At 47.8% G+C, this 18,855-nt stretch overlaps 1 protein-coding gene, 1 long non-coding RNA gene and 1 pseudogene across 4 annotated transcripts; 1 reads left to right on the forward strand and 2 right to left on the reverse strand.

Moving 5' to 3' along the window:
• Window positions 1-154: 154 nt before the first annotated feature.
• On the reverse strand, window positions 155-1,275 carry LOC101571381 (annotated as a pseudogene).
• Window positions 1,276-4,681: 3,406 nt separating this feature from the next.
• Window positions 4,682-10,637, reverse strand: LOC101588525 (creatine kinase U-type, mitochondrial). 3 transcript variants are annotated; one of them, XM_004623356.3, is made up of 10 exons: window positions 10,536-10,637; window positions 9,440-9,609; window positions 8,665-8,863; window positions 8,374-8,469; window positions 7,913-8,134; window positions 7,698-7,783; window positions 7,468-7,591; window positions 5,694-5,828; window positions 5,304-5,429; window positions 4,682-4,922 (listed from the first exon to the last, which is right to left on the reverse strand). In XM_004623356.3, exons 2-10 carry the CDS (start codon window positions 9,589-9,591, stop codon window positions 4,806-4,808), a joined length of 1,257 nt encoding a protein of 418 aa, XP_004623413.1. In that variant the 5' UTR covers window positions 9,592-9,609; window positions 10,536-10,637; the 3' UTR covers window positions 4,682-4,805. The 3 variants fall into 3 exon arrangements, with proteins under 3 accessions (XP_004623413.1, XP_023566794.1, XP_023566796.1); XM_023711026.1 differs by having other exon boundaries at window positions 9,440-9,676; window positions 10,536-10,571; XM_023711028.1 differs by lacking the exon at window positions 10,536-10,637 and adding an exon at window positions 10,450-10,467.
• Window positions 10,638-13,388: 2,751 nt separating this feature from the next.
• LOC111815641 lies at window positions 13,389-18,474 on the forward strand. Its single transcript, XR_002820311.1, has 3 exons — window positions 13,389-13,436; window positions 17,937-18,033; window positions 18,306-18,474. It is a non-coding gene; the product is annotated as an uncharacterized LOC111815641 (long non-coding RNA).
• The last annotated feature ends 381 nt before the right edge of the window (window positions 18,475-18,855 follow it).

Genomic DNA, 18,855 nt, shown 5'->3' on the forward strand with positions numbered 1-18,855 from the left:
TCTTCCTAGTGGTTATTTGCTGTACAAGATGCAGACATGATATCCTATTTACAAACACTATTAGAACAAATCCCTCTATTCATTAAGACAATGTGACTATATATCTATCCTAACCATTTTGAATACACAGATACAAAATGGATATTCATCTGCATCATTTTGCCAGTTTGCTTGTCCTAACAGGGCATTTGGGCCTGCTGCCTTGGGAAGAGGCTCCCTGCTGTGCTGTTTTCTGCTTTATCTGTGGCCATCAAAAGTATCGTCACATTGGTGGGTCAGGGTCCTGAAAAGGATGCAGAATCACTACCTCAGGGACAAGGTGTCTGGGGCATCCTCGGGGTGGAGCCCTAGCAATAGTTCAAGCACATGGCAAATTCTCCAGGGAAGCCTTTCTGCAAAACTTCAACAGGATGAGCCAGAGAGATGGCTCAGTAGAATAAGTACTCAGGACCTGAGTTCAATCCCTGATTCCACAAAAAAAAAAAAAAAAAAAAAAAAAATTCAACAGGAGTGGACATCTTTTTTTCCACTAGTCTTTTCTGTAGTTTTGCTTTTTCTGTGGCAGCCTTTAGTCTTTGCCATGCCAGCATGGTTCTATTAAAACACACACAAAACATTCTAATGATTCCATAGCATCTTGGTGACTCTACTCAATGTCAGGATATGCACCGATGCGAGCTCATGGGGCAGTGCCAGTGAGGTTCTTGTCTTCTCTGTGTGGTGGTACTGCCTTGTCTTGTTGTCTCGCAATTTCTTGGCCAAACCAAAGTCAGTAAGGCATGTGTCAATACGCATAGGAAGTTATCTTGCTTAATGTCTCTGGGTATAAAATTTTTCATATGCACATTTTCAATTCTAATGATCATCTATCATTTAACATAAATAGCTTTCTACTGGGTGTGGTGGAGCACACCTGTAATCCCAAGACTCAGGAGGCTGAGGCAGGAGGATCACTGTGAGTTGGAGGCCAGCCTGGACTACATAGTGAAGTTCTGTCTCAAGCAATCCCTCCCTGCCAAAAGTCTTCATTGTAAATCTTACAAAGAAACTGAAGAGATCTTCAAGGCTGGGACCCAAAAGTTCTGTGACCATTATGTTGTAGTCTTCCTCCGGACCAAATCACCCTATGTCTGGATGCTAGCCCCACCTTGAGTCTCAGAGTTTCCAAAATGGATGTCTGGCCCTCTGAGAGTCCAACTTCACTGACACTTGCTCCCCATTGATGATGTTAAATGCCTGGTAAATGTCCCCAAGGGAGCCATCATTACTGGGCATCCTGAGAGGAAGATGGAGCTTGGGCCAAACTGGGTCCTCTGTGGTGTCGCCTGAGCATAGCATAAAGAGGTCAGGAACCAGAAGCGAGGCCTTCCTGGGTGACAGACTGAGAACCTGCCAGGGAAGCCCGATCACTACCACCGCTCACCAGGCCATTTTAGGCCAGACTACAGTTCGTCAGGCAGCTCTTTCTCTCTCAGTAATGTAGGTCAGGCTGTTTGTTTCCCAGCTGCATATGGGTACCAAAAGCTGGGGCAGCCGTTTGCCCTGTCACTCTGACACCATCATTGTCTGCTTGCCTCTGGCCAACACGGAATCTCTGCGATAAGGATTCCCCGTGGCCTGAATGAGGTAAAAGATGCTAGACCACGTGTCAGAAAACCCAAGTTTCTCATGTGTGAAAGAGGGATAAGAAATTTTTAATAATACTTAGGTCATGAGGAGTGAGTTCCGACCTGTCAGATATCAGCTATGTTGAGTTCGTGTCTTCAGATACTGAAGAATGGACTGATTTGAGGACAAAGGAGGTTAAGAGCAGGAAAGATTTATTGAGAGAAATCACCTGAGAGACAGGAGGGGTCCTGAAAGTGGATTGCTGTTGATGCTTTTTCGAAGGATATTTTATGGAGCAAGATCACCCTTGGGTAGCTATGGGTCAAATTACCTAGAAGATTACAAGTATACTTGCTTAGTTAATATTGACCTAATAGGGAAGCAAGGCACATAGCAGGAGTACACAGCCTAGGGTGAGGTATATAGCTCAGCGTCATAAGTGCCTGCCTGGCAAGAGCAAAGTCCCGAGTTTGATCCCTCAGTCCACAAAAAAAAAGTATATAACCTGCATCACTAATCTTATCTATAACTTCTGATATAGAAAGAAGAAAGGCATTGCTAGAAAGGAATGGGGGCATGGGTCAGCATCTGGTTACCCGTCCATAAGTCTGATGTACTATCTGTGCTCACTGGACCAGTGAGGCTTGTAGGCCTGGTTATCCCATCTCCATCTTTTTTTTTTTTCGGAACCGGGGACTGAACTCAGGCCCTTGCGCTTGCCAGGCAAGCGCTTATTCTACTGAGCCATCTCCCTCCCATCTCCATCTTGAGGACTAGCTCTCCAGTCCAAATTTGCCTCCAGTCACCAGTTTGATATGCCTCATCTTCTGTACTGACTTCCTCAGGGGCCTGATGTCACTCTATTAATTTCTAACTTAGCAGTCTATAATATGAGTACTGGGGGCTTTTGAGTTCATCAGATCAGGTGGGATTGTTCTTTCTTTTCAGGAAGACTTGAAATATGTCACTCTTTTTATTCTTTTCCTTCAAGCAAATGGTGACAATTAGCCCAGGACTGTTGATTTAATCTAAGCTACAGTCCAAGGTCACAAGAGTTGGTCTGGTATTACATCTTTTCTGGGGCATGTGGAGTCTTGAATGTGGTCCCTTCTCAACTTGGTTTGGTTTCAGCTGAGTGCCCTCATTGTCCAGTTGCTCAAATAGGACCCATTAGTGGACAGGCTGTCCATGCATGTGTTGGTAGTGTTGCTGGTGCAAAGAGCTTCAGAGCAGTGGCTGGCACTCCACCATGCAGCCTTGGCCAAGTGGGCACCATAAAACCTGCAAAGAGTCCACCCTACCAGACTCAGATCTGGTGCCCTGGACAATGCTTACCCAATTGTGTTCTCTGCCTTTCTTACTGACCCAACCCCCTCCTTGCTGCCGAAGGGTTCCTATCTAGATCTGCCTTTGGATTCTGTTCCTTGACAATTGACTTTATGACTCTTATCTATACCACTTGAAGCCCAAGAAGTACACTGGATTCCACTTCTACCTTTCTGCCTGCACCTACCAGGGATCATCTACTGTTTAAGGCAGAAACATCATAGATTAACTAGGGAGCAGGAGGGAGAGGACGTCAAGGGGCTGGGTGCCTTGGTACTCTGGATCAGATGTACATTATCCGAGGCCTGATGCTCCTTTCCAGGCTCCAAATGAGACCCGACCTCAGAGAAAATGCAGGACACAATGGGTCTCTTGGTCAGATTTCTGGGTATAGAGACCACACAACAGATTCGCTAACAGTCCTGCTGCCCATCTCAGTCAAATGTAGGAATTCTGTCTAAGAGAGACCTTTGCCACAGATGGAATGGCTGCTTTTGCAAGAGGCTGTTCTTGGGTATGGACCTTGGGGGAACATCAGATTCTAATTTATCCTATGCCCAGTATCTTTACCGCCATCATCAGGGCAGCCTATCCCTTACGCTTATCGTCTCCTGCACCCCTTAGTCCCCACTTCTACCATGTCCTCTTCCTCAAAGTTCTCTCAGCTTCTCAGCACATGATTTTAAGTAAGGGTTTAAAGATATATAGGAAAGGTCTATAGTAAGGTACTTTGGGGACATGGGGAAGACACTAGGTTTGAAGAGGAGGGACTGGGCCAGTCTATGAGATTTAGATGCATCTTCCTTCAAAAGCTGAGAGGCCGATCTAGAATCTGATCTCCTTTATTTGTCTTTTTAGACAGGGTTTTACTATACAGTCCAGGCCGGCCTTGAGTTCACTTTGTAGACCAGGCTGGCCTTGAACTCACAGCAAACCTCTTGCCTCAGCTTCCTGAGTGCTGGAATTACAGGCATGCACCATCATGCCTGGTGGACCTGACCTCCCTTAACCATTTTTCTTACCCTGGTCCTTAAATACTCAAGCTTTGGTGGACTAGAGTCTGGGGTGACTGCAGGAGAGCTGGGGGCTACTGGGTGCACTGATTTCTGTCCCTACCCCCAGGTACTGTTCAGCCCATTCAGCTATGCAGTCCCCTGGTATTCAGCCTGTGCCTGTCACTTCTGGGAAAACAGCCTCATTCCTGAGCAGTGACAAGCTGTTGCATGGGCTCAGCATGAGGGAAGAGTCCAGGACATCAGAGAGAGTTCCCAACAGCACAGCTTGCCCCTGTCTCTTGACCCCTGTCCCCAAGGAAAATCCCTCAGGTGAAGGGGCCTATAGGTAGATAGCTAGTTCACAAGTATCCATGGGTCCTGGGGAGCAAAATTGGGATGCTCCTTCTAGTTTTTGCCTCACTGTAGGTAAAAAAATCAGCCTGGGGCTTCCAGATTGGCCACAATGACCACCAGCTTTCCTGACCGCGTGCTGTGAGCCTGTCTTTATAGTTGAGGGAGACGGCTGTGGAGAGAACTCTTACATCATAATGAATAAAGTGCATCCTAATTATTCTCAGGAAGCTGGTGAAGAATATGGGTAAATGCTAATGCTTTCCACCCACCTGAGAGCCAGCTTTCCTGGCACGCTGTATCTAGAGTCTTCTTCCATCATAAAAAAAAACCCCATTGCTTCTTTTCATTTCCTGGAGGCTGCTCCTCTTCACCCCACCAATAGAAATAACACAGACAGCTGGAGCATAGCAAGGAGTCTTTACTGGGATGGAGGTGGTGGGCAGGCCCAGGGCAAGTAGAATTTTCTACCACTAAATGGGCAGAAGTCCTGGGGATCTTGATGCATCTGCCGTAGAGGGGGAGTTAATGCTTGTTGTGGACAAGAGGTGCAGGGATGCGGATATCCTGGCCTCTCTCCAGACGCCGCTCGCAGTCAATCAGATAGTTTACTCCATCGATGACCAGTTGTACCAGCTCCACCTGCAGGACACTGACCCTTGATCTCTGCTTTCCACAGTCTGTGTTTCTTTCGTTAACACTGACTGCCTCTCTTGCTCTAGAAACTCATTTCCTATTGCCAGGAGCCTGGGCCTAGCTCAGTCCTTTAAGTGGCTGCTTCCACAAAGCTGTCAGCCTCAGGTGGCTGGAGTTCGAACCTCACAACTCTCCCGCTGGTCAACGTGCCATGAAGGCAAACGAGGAACAACAACAACAAAAAAATGCTTATTCATTTCCTATTGCCTCCCCACCCAAACTGAATTTCACTTCAGACTCTCTTACATCCTTGGGGGTCACTCACTGTTACTTCTCAGCTCCCCCAAAGCCTGCATCTCACCACACCCTCACTCCTTAGCGCCTCACCTCTGACTTGCCCAGCCGGTCCAAGTTGGAGATGTCAAAGATGCTGCCTGTGGCAGCAGTATCCACTCCTCCAGTACCACGCTTCTGGAGCCTCAGGTTCTCCAGGATCTTTGGGAATCGGCTGTCCTAGAGACAGGAGTTGCAGGAAGGGTGAGGAGAGGCAGAGAATTTCCCCACCTGCTCAAATAATATGTCTGGGGGCCGGGGAGATGGCTCAGTAGAATAAGCACTTCCCTGGCAAGCGAAGGGCCTGAGTTCAATTCCCGGTTCCACAAAAAAAAAAAAAAAAAAAAAAATCAAATAATATGTCTGGCTCCTTTCAGGGTGCCCACTCCCTCTCCCTCCTCATCCATATACCAACATCCCTTTCTACCCCCAGAATTTCTTTACTTTGCTTAGCAGGGGTAGTTTGATGTGCACTCCTGCCCGGAGTCCAGTGCCCAGGTTAGATGGACAGGTCAAGATGTATCCCAAACGCTCATTCCACATGAACTCCCAGCCACGCTCCTGGATCAGCCGCTCCACCTGAGTCCACAAAGTTATTAGTGAAAAATCAAGGTTATGTGGCTCCCTCCTTAGTTAGACCCACAGGAACTCTAGAAATATGTCTAGAACCAGAAACATGGGTGTGAATGATTGACATTGCTTTCTTCCCCTTTTCCCTTTCTTTTCCTTCAGTGAGAATAGTTTGTCATAGTCATGCATGCAAAGAAATGTAAGGGAGTGATGTATACAAAATGATCTAGGGAAATGAACGAAGGGTAAGCTGAGCAAAGAAAAGATTGATTATTCATTGAGTTCTGTACGCACTGATTATCTCTGCTTTGCCAATAAGCAGAGGGTCCTTGCAGGCAGAAAATGAGGGTGTAAGCTCTGCAACAGGAAGAGGCAAAAGAGCCTTCTGTTAGCTGAAGAAGAACATGTGAGAAAGAAAAGAACTGTGAAAACAGCAGTAAAGCCAGGTGCAAAGGTGTGTGTGAGAGCACGAAGGGCATGGGAGGGGGTGTTCTCGTTTCATTTAACTGCCCCAACCAGGAAGCTGATTATAACTGAGGAGATACGAGCACTCTGCCACAGCACTGGGCACAAAGACCACCACCCAACATAAGCAAAGGAGCCCTTGTATAGTTCAGAAGAGACATGGCTTAGGGTATTCTTACATGCTGAATATCAAGAATAACAACATAGAGAACACTTAGAGATTTTTTTTTTTTTTTTTTGAGACAGGGTCTTGCTATGTAGTGCAGGCTGGCGTTGAACTAAGTGATCCTCCTGCCTCAGCCTCCTGAGAGGAGCTCTGGTTATAGGTGTGCATGCACCACCACACCTGACCAACCGAGATTTTCTACGGATCAGTTAGCTGCATTATTTTACTTAATCAGCCTAATGACTTAAAACATAGGAACCTTATTATCCCAAATGTACTGATGAGGAAACTGAGGCATATAATTTAAAGAATACTTCCTTATTCACTCATAGCCAGAATATATTATCCATTACTTGCCAAAAATAGTGTAAAGTTCTTGGCTAGAACCTAAAAGAGCTCGCTTTCTTTGCAAGTCCAAAATAGAACTGTATGTATGAGAACATGCAGTGCAGTAAGAACTGGGTTTATGGCCGTTTCTCATGTAAAAGTGAATCTGGATGCTCACTCCATATAGGGTTACAGATGCAGTTCAACCCCACATCAAGGGCCACACACTGAACTCGAGCCATTCCATGCTCCTGGACAGAAAGCTTCAGCAGGAAGGACAGCATCAAGTCCAGGCCTACCTTGGCTCAGGACTGGGGATGATTTTGGAAACAGGATCACAGCAATCTCTCACCTCAGACATCAATAGAAGCTCAAAGGTTCTCTTTGTCTGCACAGCCCACTGCATCCTGGGAAAGTGATTCACCATCTCTGCTGTTCCTTCTCTGCATTATCTGACAACTGTTTACTTCCTTTGGTTCCATTCTTTTCCTTTTCCTGTTCTTAGGGTGACCTTATGTCCTGGTTTCCCAGAACAGTCCTAGTTTATACCTATTTTCCTGGAGTAATTAACAGTGACCCTTTTCTCTACCAGGAATCTCACAGATTGGTAATGACCAAATCAGGGGGCCTAGGCTGCCCTTTGGCTTTCTGTATTCCTCCCATCTGGTTTCCTAAACACCCCTCTCCAACCTCCTTGAGGCCTCGGCAGAATCTTTCAAACACTTTCTTCATGTTGCCGCCCTTCTCCATGGAGATGACCCTTGTGTGATCCTCCTCATTCACCCAGATCAAGAAGCTCTTCTCATTGTTGTGCCTGAAGAGAGGAGGTTAAGGGATCAAGGGAAGATAAAAACTGGGGGAGGGGGGGATATCATTTTTTGTGGCATGGAGGATAAAAGAGGTAAGGAGTGGCTTCATACCAGATTCCACGAGCATCAGGCCAGTCCCGAGCCATTCCTGCTGCAGTCAGCAATGGGGACACAGGCTTGTCAAACAGAAAGTGGTCCTGGTCGAGAAGCAAAGCAACTGGGCTTATGAACTATCATGGCAGTCCTGGGGCCTCTCTTGCCCAGCCTTCCCTCCTGCCCATTATCCATCTGCTCTCCCCACCCGGCTACCTCTCCAGGACCCTCACATCAATAAGCTGCTGTTGTTCTGCCTCTGTCATCTCACTGAGCCTGTAGTAGCGTCCAGCCAGGTCACCCTTCAGGCCACTCAGCGCATCCACCACGACACGTTCGACTTCTCGCCGCTCTGCCCGGGAGCAGGCTGGAGGCAGACTGAGTCCCCGGATACTCCGACCAGTTCTGACTCTTGAGGACAATACATACCGCTCATCAAAGTAACCAGAACGGATCTGAAAGATAAGGAAAATAAGTCAGGTCCCAGGGACACAGAGGGTGGGAATGAATAAGTGGCCTTTTCCTCCATGCTGTCATCTCTACCTCTGTCATTCCTTAAGATAGGATTCTTTCCCCTTATCAAGATTAAACATTCAGCAGTATAATGACCACGAACCAGGAAATAAGGTGCAGGCAGTGGAGATACAAAATGTTCACAAGGCAACACAATCTAGAAGCAGAATATAGAGCCCACCTTACTGGCATCCAGGTCAGTGGTGTGCTTCATGGTCCGTGGGTCATATCCATTGTGTCGCTCTTGAATCACAGGGTCAAATATCTCAGCAAACACCTGAAAGGAGAGGGAGAGGTGATTAGAGAGAAGAAATTCTTTTTTACACTTCAATTATGGATTGATTTTACTGGGTCCAAAGGCTTGCATATGGACAGTCTAGTCTTGAGGGAATAGGAGGGATCTTTAGGGAGAAGGAACAGGGATTACTGGCAAGGCAACTAGGGTCAGCAAGGAAACTCTGAGGGCCCCTACCTCATAGGTCTCCTCATCCCCAGCCACCATGCCCACAGTCTTGATGAAGGGGTGGCCAGGGTTGTCCACTCCAGTCTGGATGCACTGATCTAGCGTCCAACCAGTGGGTGTGGTCTTGTCGCAGAGTCGTGCATAGACTGCTGGGGTCAGGTGACTGGCCATGCAGTTGTTGTGCTTTCGGAGGTCTGGGTACTCAGCGCTGGGGAGGGGGGTACCCAGTAACCATGGAGGGAGAGCACTGAGACCTAGACCCAGGGCTGCCAGCTGGGAGCTGTCCAATTAGCCATGTCTGACTCCGTGGGAGGAGGGGGATAAGAGGTAGGCTTAGCCTGGATAATCTCTTTAGGGACTTTCAGGGTCTGTTCTTTCCCAATAGTTTTAGCTGCCTGTGGCTAGCTGACTCAGTTCTCCCAGACACGAATAGTTCTTTCCTCACATAAACACATTAGGGATGGGGGAGGGGAAAGACTAAAGACTTCAGGAAATAGGGGCGGGCAGCAGGAAAAGGAGACGGAGGGCAAAAGGAGTCCCTGGCTTTCGGATGATGACTTGAGCAGTGGGTGAAACTAGAACTCCTGGGGTCAGAGGTGGTCTCGGTGACGGTGGGTTGCAGGTCCCAAGAAATGCTCTTACTTGAAGGACTTGGGTTCATTCCCATCCTCCCGAAGTCTCCAAGACCTCCGGAATAAGGCCCTTGTCTGCGGTACACGTGCCCCTCTCTACTCCCCTCGTTCCCATTATACCACCCCCTACACCCCTGCCCGGGAGCTGATACCTTGGAGGATACAGTCTCCGGCGCTGCTTGCGAGCGGCTTGCACAGGTTCCGGGCGGAGTAGAAGGCCAGCGACCAGAGACCCAGCTCCTGCCAGAGCCAGGAGTCTGAGCCCAGGGCGGGCGGATGGCAGACGGGAGAAGACACCAGCCATGGCTTCCCGGAGCAGGACCTAGCGCCAGACGGTGACGGGAGGGAGGATGCAATCGGGTGGATGGAGGGTCGGAGCTGAGCCAAGGCTGAAGCCAAAATGGGGATCTGGATGAAGCTGAGGCCGGAGCCGGCGCCGGTGCGGGCGGTGCAGGGGTGCAGGCGAGGCGCAGCGCGCTGGCGGCAGGCGGGAGGAGGCCGCGCCGCAGTCCCCGGGGGTGGGGCTCCAGGGCCCCGCCCTCCGCCTGCCGCCGCGTGGGATGCGGGACGCGGCGGGGGCGGGCGGCTCGGGCCAGGTGCCGGGAGGACCCAGGCTCGCTGTCCGAGCCGGGGGTGCGGGACCACCTGGGCCCCTGCCTGGATTTCAGCACCGAGTAGAGGACAGCACCACGGGACTGGCGAACCCGAACACCTCCCGCTGGCCCCCTTGTTTTAATCCGAAACCTGATCCTTCTAATATGTGAGCGTGAAAGGGTGACTTTGCTCAACTCTAGGTTTTCGACTTCTCCATCTCCCCAGGGGAGAAGGCCACGGGGAAACCGCGGAATAAACCCAGAAACCAGAAGAAGATGCGGAGAAAGCCCACGGGTAGAGCCATACTGGAGAAGCGACCAGCTGGCTCAAGGTCACCTTTTCCTAAGAACCAGGAAGAACACCAAGGCCCCTCCCAGTTACACTTGTGCTTTCCTAACAAGGTTGAGAAAGAATTCCCTGACAGCAACCAGGAAATGCCAACTCTTACCCCATCTCTGCTGTGTGCCCCCCATCCCAACTCTCCTCAGGTCTTTGGCCCTGTTATTTCCTACTTCCATTCTTTCGTCCCCTACCTCTGCCCGCATTCTTCTCCCTATCCCTACTTCACCTTTGATCCTTTTCTTTCTCCTTTCCAGCTCAGACCTCTTGGCCTCTCCAGGACTCCCTGTGAGCAGTCAGTGTAAGCTTGCCTACCTGTTGGTTGCACTCACTGGGTGTGGGGCTGGGGCTAAGCAGGGAATTGCTAGCTTCCTCTTCCTTCTCTTCTGTCTCTAGCACACTCTTGGGTTGGTCAGGGAATATAAAGGGAGGAGAAGGGTGTGGTGAGATGACTGGGCGTGGAAAAGAACAGGCAGACACAGGTCTGCAGGCCCCACCTGTGTTTCCTCTCCTGGCCCCCTAGTGCTGTGTAAGCCAGAGTGTGAGGTGAGCGGTGTCCAAGGGCGTCAGTCAGATCATCGGGGAATCTCTGCCTTCTTTCTGGGCCCCTCCCCCAATAAAGTGTGTACACATTCAGCTCTGAGAGGGCTTTGTTTCCACAGTGTGACTTAGGTGTGACTTGTCCTGGCAGGTGGGAGAATTAATGGATGTTTGTTATGATAATGAACTTGATAAAAACTTATAAATACATAAATAAATAAATATGATGCTGGTGCCCCTCCAAAAAAAAAAAGGCAGGGTGGGGAGAAGCTTCAGTATGGAGGGTCAATTAAGGTGGGGTGGACAGCACATACTCTCTTAGTCCCCTCCTGCTCTGACGGTACATCTACAAGACAGTGACATGCTTGGGAGTGTAAGAGTCAGTATTTGGGGAAGAGGAACTCCCTTCCTGTTGTTCTCTGGCCTCACTGACGACTCTTCAGTTCACCTACCTATACCATCATCCCCTTTATTGCTCTCAGGCCTCCCTTATGCCTTTTCTCTTACTTTCCTTGTTTGTGGGTATCCTTAGATGCTATCCGCCTCTCTTGTGGGTCCGTCACTTAACTCCCTCTCCCAAGAAGACAGCAAATATCAGAGAGCAGGTCGAGTTGTGCAGTTAGAGTGTGGTTACTCTGGGAGGGACAGAAAATGTTACCTGTGCTGCAGGTGCTTATTACCTAGGCTGAAGAGTAGCTATGAGTAAATGAATATAACTACTGGTATTTGAAATGATGCATATTTACCCAGATAAAAGAGGGAGATCGTCTTCCAGAGCAGCAGGGTTGTTATTTGAATGAGAGAGTGACAAGAACATAGGACAGGGGATGAGAGAATTAAGAAGAGAAAGAGAAATAAGACATCCAAAAGAATAGAAAAAATTACTCAAATTTGGAGAGTAGCTGCCCATATTGAAATAAAAGCTCCTCTGAGAAGACTTGGGTATTTGAGTACTTTTTTTTTTTTTTTGTAGTGCTGGAAATTGAACCCAGTGTAGAAGATAGTTTATTTAGTTAGCTTTTGAGTGAGGCAGCTAGCTAGAAGGGCCTGAGGTAGAGTTGGGTGGCCAGCCATGTTGATAAGTATTTTAAAAAGAGTAGATGGTAAACTAGGATTCTGATCCAAGGATGAGCTTCCTCGTACAAAGGGATACAGCCTACTAATTACCTGAGTCCTGAGAAAATTAAAATGTAAAGTAATCATTTCTTTTCCCTCTCAAACCTCACATTCCTTTAAATTCTATATGTTGAAGAACTGAGCTCCAATGGATCATTTTATTTTATTTTATTTTTTGTCTTTTTGAAACAAGGTCTTACTATGCAGTTCAAGCTGACCTTGAGCTCACTTTGTAGCCCACTCATTTTGAACTCACATTAATCCTCCTGCTTCAGCCTCCCAGGTGCTGGGATTACAAGTGTGCACCATCACATCTGCTCCAAAGGGTCATTTTAGAAGCCTGAGTTCCAACGGATCATCTTAAATCTATACAGCCACCTGTGAGAGGTGGCCACAAAATAACTGAGCAATTCTTGTTCTGTACTTCTCTGTAATTAGCTCTGGATGGTGGAGCCATGGAGTCACACACTTAGAACCCTCCTAGAATTCCAGGAGCTATTCTTATTATTCCCAATCAAACTCCTGTAACCACCTCTTTGGTTCACATGACTTCCTTCCTTTAGGGCTGGAACCATGACTTTGATACATGGTAACAATAAGAGAAGTTAAATACCTGGAAGAAGCTGTAATGACACGTGTGTGAAGGGCTGGAGTGGAGAATTGTATGAGCCTGACCTAGGGTGACATCTATTCTTATAGCTGTCCTTAGACTCCTCTTTCTCTGATCAGGAGACCTCGGGGGTTAGTACCAGAAGCCACCTGGCTGAGAAAGTGGCACATTTGCTAAGGCTGCACAGAAGACACTGGGTACTTGAAACTTTCCTGGCCAGGGAAAGAACAGTGCAAATGCATGCAGACTTCTACATAACTAGCACCCTATGTATTAGGTTTTAAATCACACTATCACCGATTAGAAAAATGGAGTCTCAGGGAAATTAAGTAACTTGCCCAAAGCTGCACAGCTGTTAAAAGTAAGACCAGGATTCAAACCCAGCTTTGAGGTTTCAACCTGTCCAGTCTTCCATGTTCACCCATTTTCGTGGGTGCTTCATACTTAAATCTCTCTGTTCCTTTAATTTTTTAATCTGCTTCTCTCTCTTTTTTTAAATCGCCAATCTCCCTGTCATTCCTCTATACATATTATATTTTCAGCCTATATTATTGGCTCTTGCTCTATATATACCACATTTTAACCTATAAAACAAAAGATCTGGTTTGGGGGTCAAGGAGGTGCAATGGTGCAAACTCTGCCTCTTCCCCCGATCTCGCTTGCAGCCCTTCGCCGCGGTCCCACGGGAGGTTTCCACCCAATGCCAGGCGCCAGGACTGGGACAGTGGCTGCGTACTTAGAAATCCCAGGCCGAGGGGTATCAGGCTGCAACCCCGGTCAGCGCCACTAGGGGCTACCCTCGTCCGCGCAGAAGCGCCGGCCAACGCAGCCTGACTGTTGCCGGTGCGCGCCCTTCGCTGATTGGTGACACCGCAAAGAAGTCGCAGTCTGATTGGGTCGCTGTCAGGTGTCGCTGCTGGCATGTTGGGCTGCGCGGCGGAGGGAGGCGGGTGAGTGCGGGCCGGGGGCGCGGGGGAGTGGCTGGGCTGGGGGCGGTATCGGGGGTGGGCTTGGCGGTGTGCAGGCTGCGGGGGCCCCGGGGGCGGCTGAGGAGAGGGGGGCGGTGGAGAGGCCTCGGGGAGGCGGGGAGCTGGGCGGGCAGGCTCGTGCGGTCGGGACGGGGACTGCGCTCGTTCCCCAAGCCGTGAGGAGGGCGGCGGGGTCGGCGGGAAGATGGGTGCGGGTCCTTGGGGGGCCGGGCGCGAGCGCGGGGTTGGCGCGGCGGTGCTGCAGCGCCCAGCGAGGACGCCCTCGCGAGCGGGTGCTGCGAAGGGCAGGGGTCTTCGGAAAGGGCAGCCCGGGCAGGCACTGCGGGGCCTGGGGCTCGGCGGGAAGGTGTCACCAAGAGTGGTGACTCTTGTGCGGGCTGGAAGATCCATTTGAATCCCGGTCGGGTGGGCGGACTCCTTGGATTGGCAGTCACCGAGTGTCCGGGGCTCCGAGAAGAGTCCCTGGAATCACTCGAGAGAGGAGACAGGACGGGGACAGGCGGCGGAGCAGCGGCGGAAGATGTGTGTGAGGAGGCTGCAAAATGTCATTCGGGGAGACGCGACAGCCGCTGCTCCAAGTGGGAAAAGATAGTGTTGGCGGCCCGAGGAGATTTTCAGTATTGGAAGTACTCCCTGACCAGTGCCGGCCTTGCAGCAACCGCCAGGAGATTTCAGAAATTGGAGGAGTACACAAGCAATCCGAAATCGCAGAGGACAAGGGGGTTGCCTGGTTCACTTCCTTCTCCGCTGCTGCAGACCTAGTCTAACCCATGTGTTCTTGAAAAGATCACCCACCTGCCTCTCTTTCCCCGCTCACTGTACTAGACTGCTTTTTAGCCCAGGGCAGAGCCAGAGGTTTGCTTTTGCAGCAAGGGGAGAGAATGAGAGGAGGATGACAGGGAAAGAGCGTAGAGAGCGGTTGTGGTTTTGGGAACGCCACATTAAAATCCAGCTTCTCCCAGAGGTACATATAAATAAATCCTGGCTTATTTCACAGCTATTTCCGTCAGACTTCTATTTTAGCTTTGTTAACTGTGAATTTGGCCTTCATCTCTTTAGCCCATTATCTGTGAACAGACTGTTCCACCCTATTCTATTATTTACTAACCCCCATTGTATTAGAATTCAAGAGTATGACTGTATTTTCATCTTAAAAAAAAAAAAAAAACAAGAAGAAAACAAACTCAGAATGGATATAGTGGAATAAAGGACAAAGCGCTAGGAACATTAGACACAAGAAGAATCTCCTGCCTCAGAGTGCAACAAAATTCTAAGTGGTGAAACTATGCAGGAAACTTGGGAATGCCACAAGTCATGGAAGTTGGGTCATACCACTAAAAAGGAGTTCAGAGAAATAGCCTGTGTGAGGACACAGGGCACAACAGGCCATGGAGGCTGAACAGTTGAGACAGGAGGTGCTGAAGACTGGAAAGGGAGAGGTCTATGTGAAGGTCATCTGAAACTTGCTAATTGAAACTATAAAGCCCAGTTGCATGAAGAGTTTAAAAAAAAAAAAAAGTAATTATTGGAGATTACCTAGGAGACTAAATTCATTTACTTAAGGAGTTTGTGACTTTTAGTAGAGTTATCTGTCAGTGTTTCTGAGAACTTTTGGAGACCATAGGAAACTCCTGATATGTGACTCAAGTCTTATTTTTGGAAAATAATGACAGGTGCTCATGTTCCTACAATTCACTATTAACATATGTTACCGTTTGCTTCAGATCTATTTAAAAATTGAAATAAACATTGTAGGTAAGGTTGTGAAGTACCATGTGAATCTGTCTTCCATTTGCCTTTTTTCCCTCAAAGGTAGCCACTATCCTGTGTGTGTGTGTGTGTGTGTGTGTGTGTGTGTGTGTGTGCTTATTAGTGGGAATTAAGCCAGGGCCTTTGTACTGGGCTACATCCCCAGCTCTTTTTTATGTTGAGACAGGGTCTTGGTAACTTGCTAAATTGCCCAGGCTTGGCTCAACTAGCTATCCTCTTACTGCAGCCTCTCAGAGTGCTGGGATTACAGGCATGTGCCACGAGCCCAGTTTATATTATAAATTTGTTGTCTTTCTTTCTAGTCTATGTTTTTATACTTTTCCTAATTACACATGTAGTCATAAATGTGTAATATTGTTTACTTATACAAGTGGAGTTGTAATCTGCATATCTCTGTGGTTTGCATTTGGAAACTGTCCATTCATTACACATAGCTCTGGTTCATTTTTGAAGTTACTATTAGTGTGCTGTTTCTGTATACTGTGTTGTATTTATCCATTCTTCTGTCCATGGCAGCTGAACTGTTTTCAGTTTTGCCATGAGCAACACTGAGGTTGAGAAGGTGAACAGCTTTGCACATGTATCCTTACAGGGAATCATTTCTCTAGGCCAGGATTTCTCCACTTTGGCACTGTTGACATTTGGGACATATTGACATCTTTGTTGTGGGGACCTCATACACTTTTGGTAATGTTCAACAGCACCCTTGCCCTCTACTTACTAGATGCTAGTAGCAATGTCTCAGTTAAGATAAAAGTGTCTCTTTCCCTGGCAAGCGCAAGGGCCTGAGTTCAATCCCTGGTTCCGCAAAAAAAAAAAAAAAAAAAAGATAAAAGTGTCTCTAGGGGCTGGTGATATGGGGATATAGCTCAGCGGGCTAAGTGTCTGCCTGACAAGTGCAAGGTCCCAAGTTTGATTCCTGGCACACACACACACACACACACAAAGACTAAACTGTCTCAGCCAAATGCCTCCTGTACAGGAAAATCACAGCTGGTTGAGAGCTACAACTCTAGGTGTATGTATGCGGAAGTGACACTGCCAGCTTGATCTGACTAAAGTTACAGTTGTAGATGTTCTTACTGATATGGCTTTAGGCCGGATTTTCTGTTTTTCACTGTGGCTCCTGATGTGAAAGACCTTGCCCTAGGCCCATGCTAGTTTTGTAGTATTGGAATGGTGGATAGAAAATTGTGGTTTTTAGGGCAAGTCTAGGCTACATGGTGAGTTCAGGGACAGGTTGAACCAGATAGCCTAGTGAGGCTAGTGAGAGCTTGTGAGATCTTGTTTCAGAAAAAAAAAAAAAAGTATGAACTGAAACCACAATTTTTTTTTTATTTTTTTAATTTTTTTAATTTTTTATTTTAAGGAAGGGTTTATAGAGTGTTCAGGGTCTCACTACTAGATCAGACTCGTAGTGATCCCCCTGTTTACAGCCTCCCAAGAGCTGGGATTACAGGCGTGTGCCACCACGCCCAGTCTCAATTGCCATCTCAGTATGGCCAGCCAAGTAGCTCAATGGATTAAAGCGCCTGCAAGCAGGGGCTAGGGGTTCAATCCCTGGGCCTGCCATGCCAGCCCTGCTCCTGGGGTATACTGAGATGGCAACTGAGACTGGGCATGGTGGCGCACGCCTGCAATCCCAGCTCTTGGGAGGCTGTAAACAGGGGGATCACTACGAGTCTGATCTAGTAGTGAGACCCTGAACACCCTGTAAAAAAAAAAAAAAAAAAAAAAAAAAAAAAAAAAAAAAAAAAAAAAAAAAAAAAAAAACCCAAATTGTGGTTTCAGTTCATACTTTCATTTTTTTCTGAAACAAGGTCTCACAAGATCTCACTAGCCTCACTAGGCTGTCTAGTTCAACCTGTCCCTGAATTTACCATGTAGCCTAGACTGGCCTCGAACTTGCAGTGATTCTCATGTGCCTCACCTTCCCAATGCTGGGATTGCACTACACCAGGCTAGATTTTTTTGTTTTGTTTTTTGAGACAACATCTTGCTATATAGTTCAGGCAGAACTTGAACTGACTATGTAGCTCAGGCTGGCTTCAGACTTAAGTGATCCTTCTGCCTTAGCCTCCCAAGTGCCAGGATTTCTATTTGAGAACGGACTGGAGTCTGCTGTGAATATGCTTGCAACTTGAACAATCTGACTAGCACTAGGCTTCTTTCCCTTAACCTAGCGCTGGGGGCACAGACTTTAATATTCTGATATAATGCTTAGAATGGAGGGTACTCTCACGGAATTTTTTTTGAACTAATCCTTGGTAGGAATGAAGATGGATTTTAAGAACAGAGGCATTGGGGCTGGAGATGTGGGTCATGGTAGAGTTTTTGCCTTGCATGTGTAAGGCTCTAGGATAAATCCACAGCATTATTTGAAAAGCAAACAAAACTATCAGCTAATAAGTAGATGTTGTTTGGGGGCTGGGGATACAGCTTGGCAGTACAGCGCCTGCCTAGGGAAGTGCAAAGTCCTGAGTTCTATTCCTGGTACAAAAAAAAAAAAAAAAAAAAAAAAAAGGAAAGAAAGAAAGAAAAGAAAAAAGAACAGGCAACTGAGTTGTCTCATTCCTATGCTCTTGAACTAAATCTGAGTTCATCACTACTGGGGGGAGGTGGCGAAGGGCTAAAAACATTGTGGAACAAAGCCAGAATTTGAGGTGTTGCTCTAAACTTCTCTTCTGGCAGGAGTCAACAGTAGCCTTCCTTGAAGAACTGCCTCTTCCATTTGCTGCCTGGAGTTCACGTTGTTTCCTGCTGGCAGAATCAGGGACATGCCAGCACCGTAAGGCTTAATATCCCAATCCTCTTACTAATTGTTGATAGGGGTGGGGAAAGTGGGAAAGAAAAAGAATATCTTGCTTTCCTTTTATGGCTCATAAATAACTTCACATCATAGTCCAAAGCCTGGTTTCTTGTTGATCTTCCTGTAGCTTTGTTTCCTGTTTCAGCTTGTACCTTTGTAGTTCCCTCTTTATTTTCTAGTTCCCCATATCCTATTCCCACCCACGGCTAAGGGGTTTGGATTCTGAGCTGATGGGGTACCCACCTCTGCAGAGCGGGATGAGTGGGTGTTCCAGTGGGGATGTGGTCGCTGACGGCCAGTGAGGACAAGAGCACCACGGCCCACTTCTTCCTCGGAGCTGGAGATGAGGGGCTGGGCACCCGTGGAATAGGCATGAGGACAGAAGAGAGTGACAGTGAGCTACTTGAGGATGAGGAAGATGAAGTGGTAAGACTGGGGAAGATGGTATAACTTGGTGTGGGTCTCTTGCCATAAAGATTCTTTAAAAAAATTTTTTTTTCATATAGTTTCTCTGTGTAGCACAGGCTGGCCTTGAACTCATTGCGATCCTCCTGCTTGGATGCTGGGATTATAGGCATACACTACCATGCCCAGCTGAGAGATGAGATCTGGATAGAGACATCTCCCTGTTCTTTCCAATGCATAAACACCTTGCCCTGAATAGCCCCTATTCTGAATTAGGAGCGGGGCAGTGGAGATTGATTGGTTGATTGCCTGTCTTTAAAACTCTCACTCAGGGCTGGTGAGATGGCTCAGTGGTCTAAGGCACCTACTTAGAACAAACTAAGCTAAACAAAGCAC

The sequence above is a fragment of the Octodon degus genome, unplaced genomic scaffold (assembly GCF_000260255.1).
Source record: "Octodon degus isolate 3935 unplaced genomic scaffold, OctDeg1.0 scaffold00002, whole genome shotgun sequence".
Classification (NCBI taxonomy): domain Eukaryota; kingdom Metazoa; phylum Chordata; class Mammalia; order Rodentia; family Octodontidae; genus Octodon; species Octodon degus.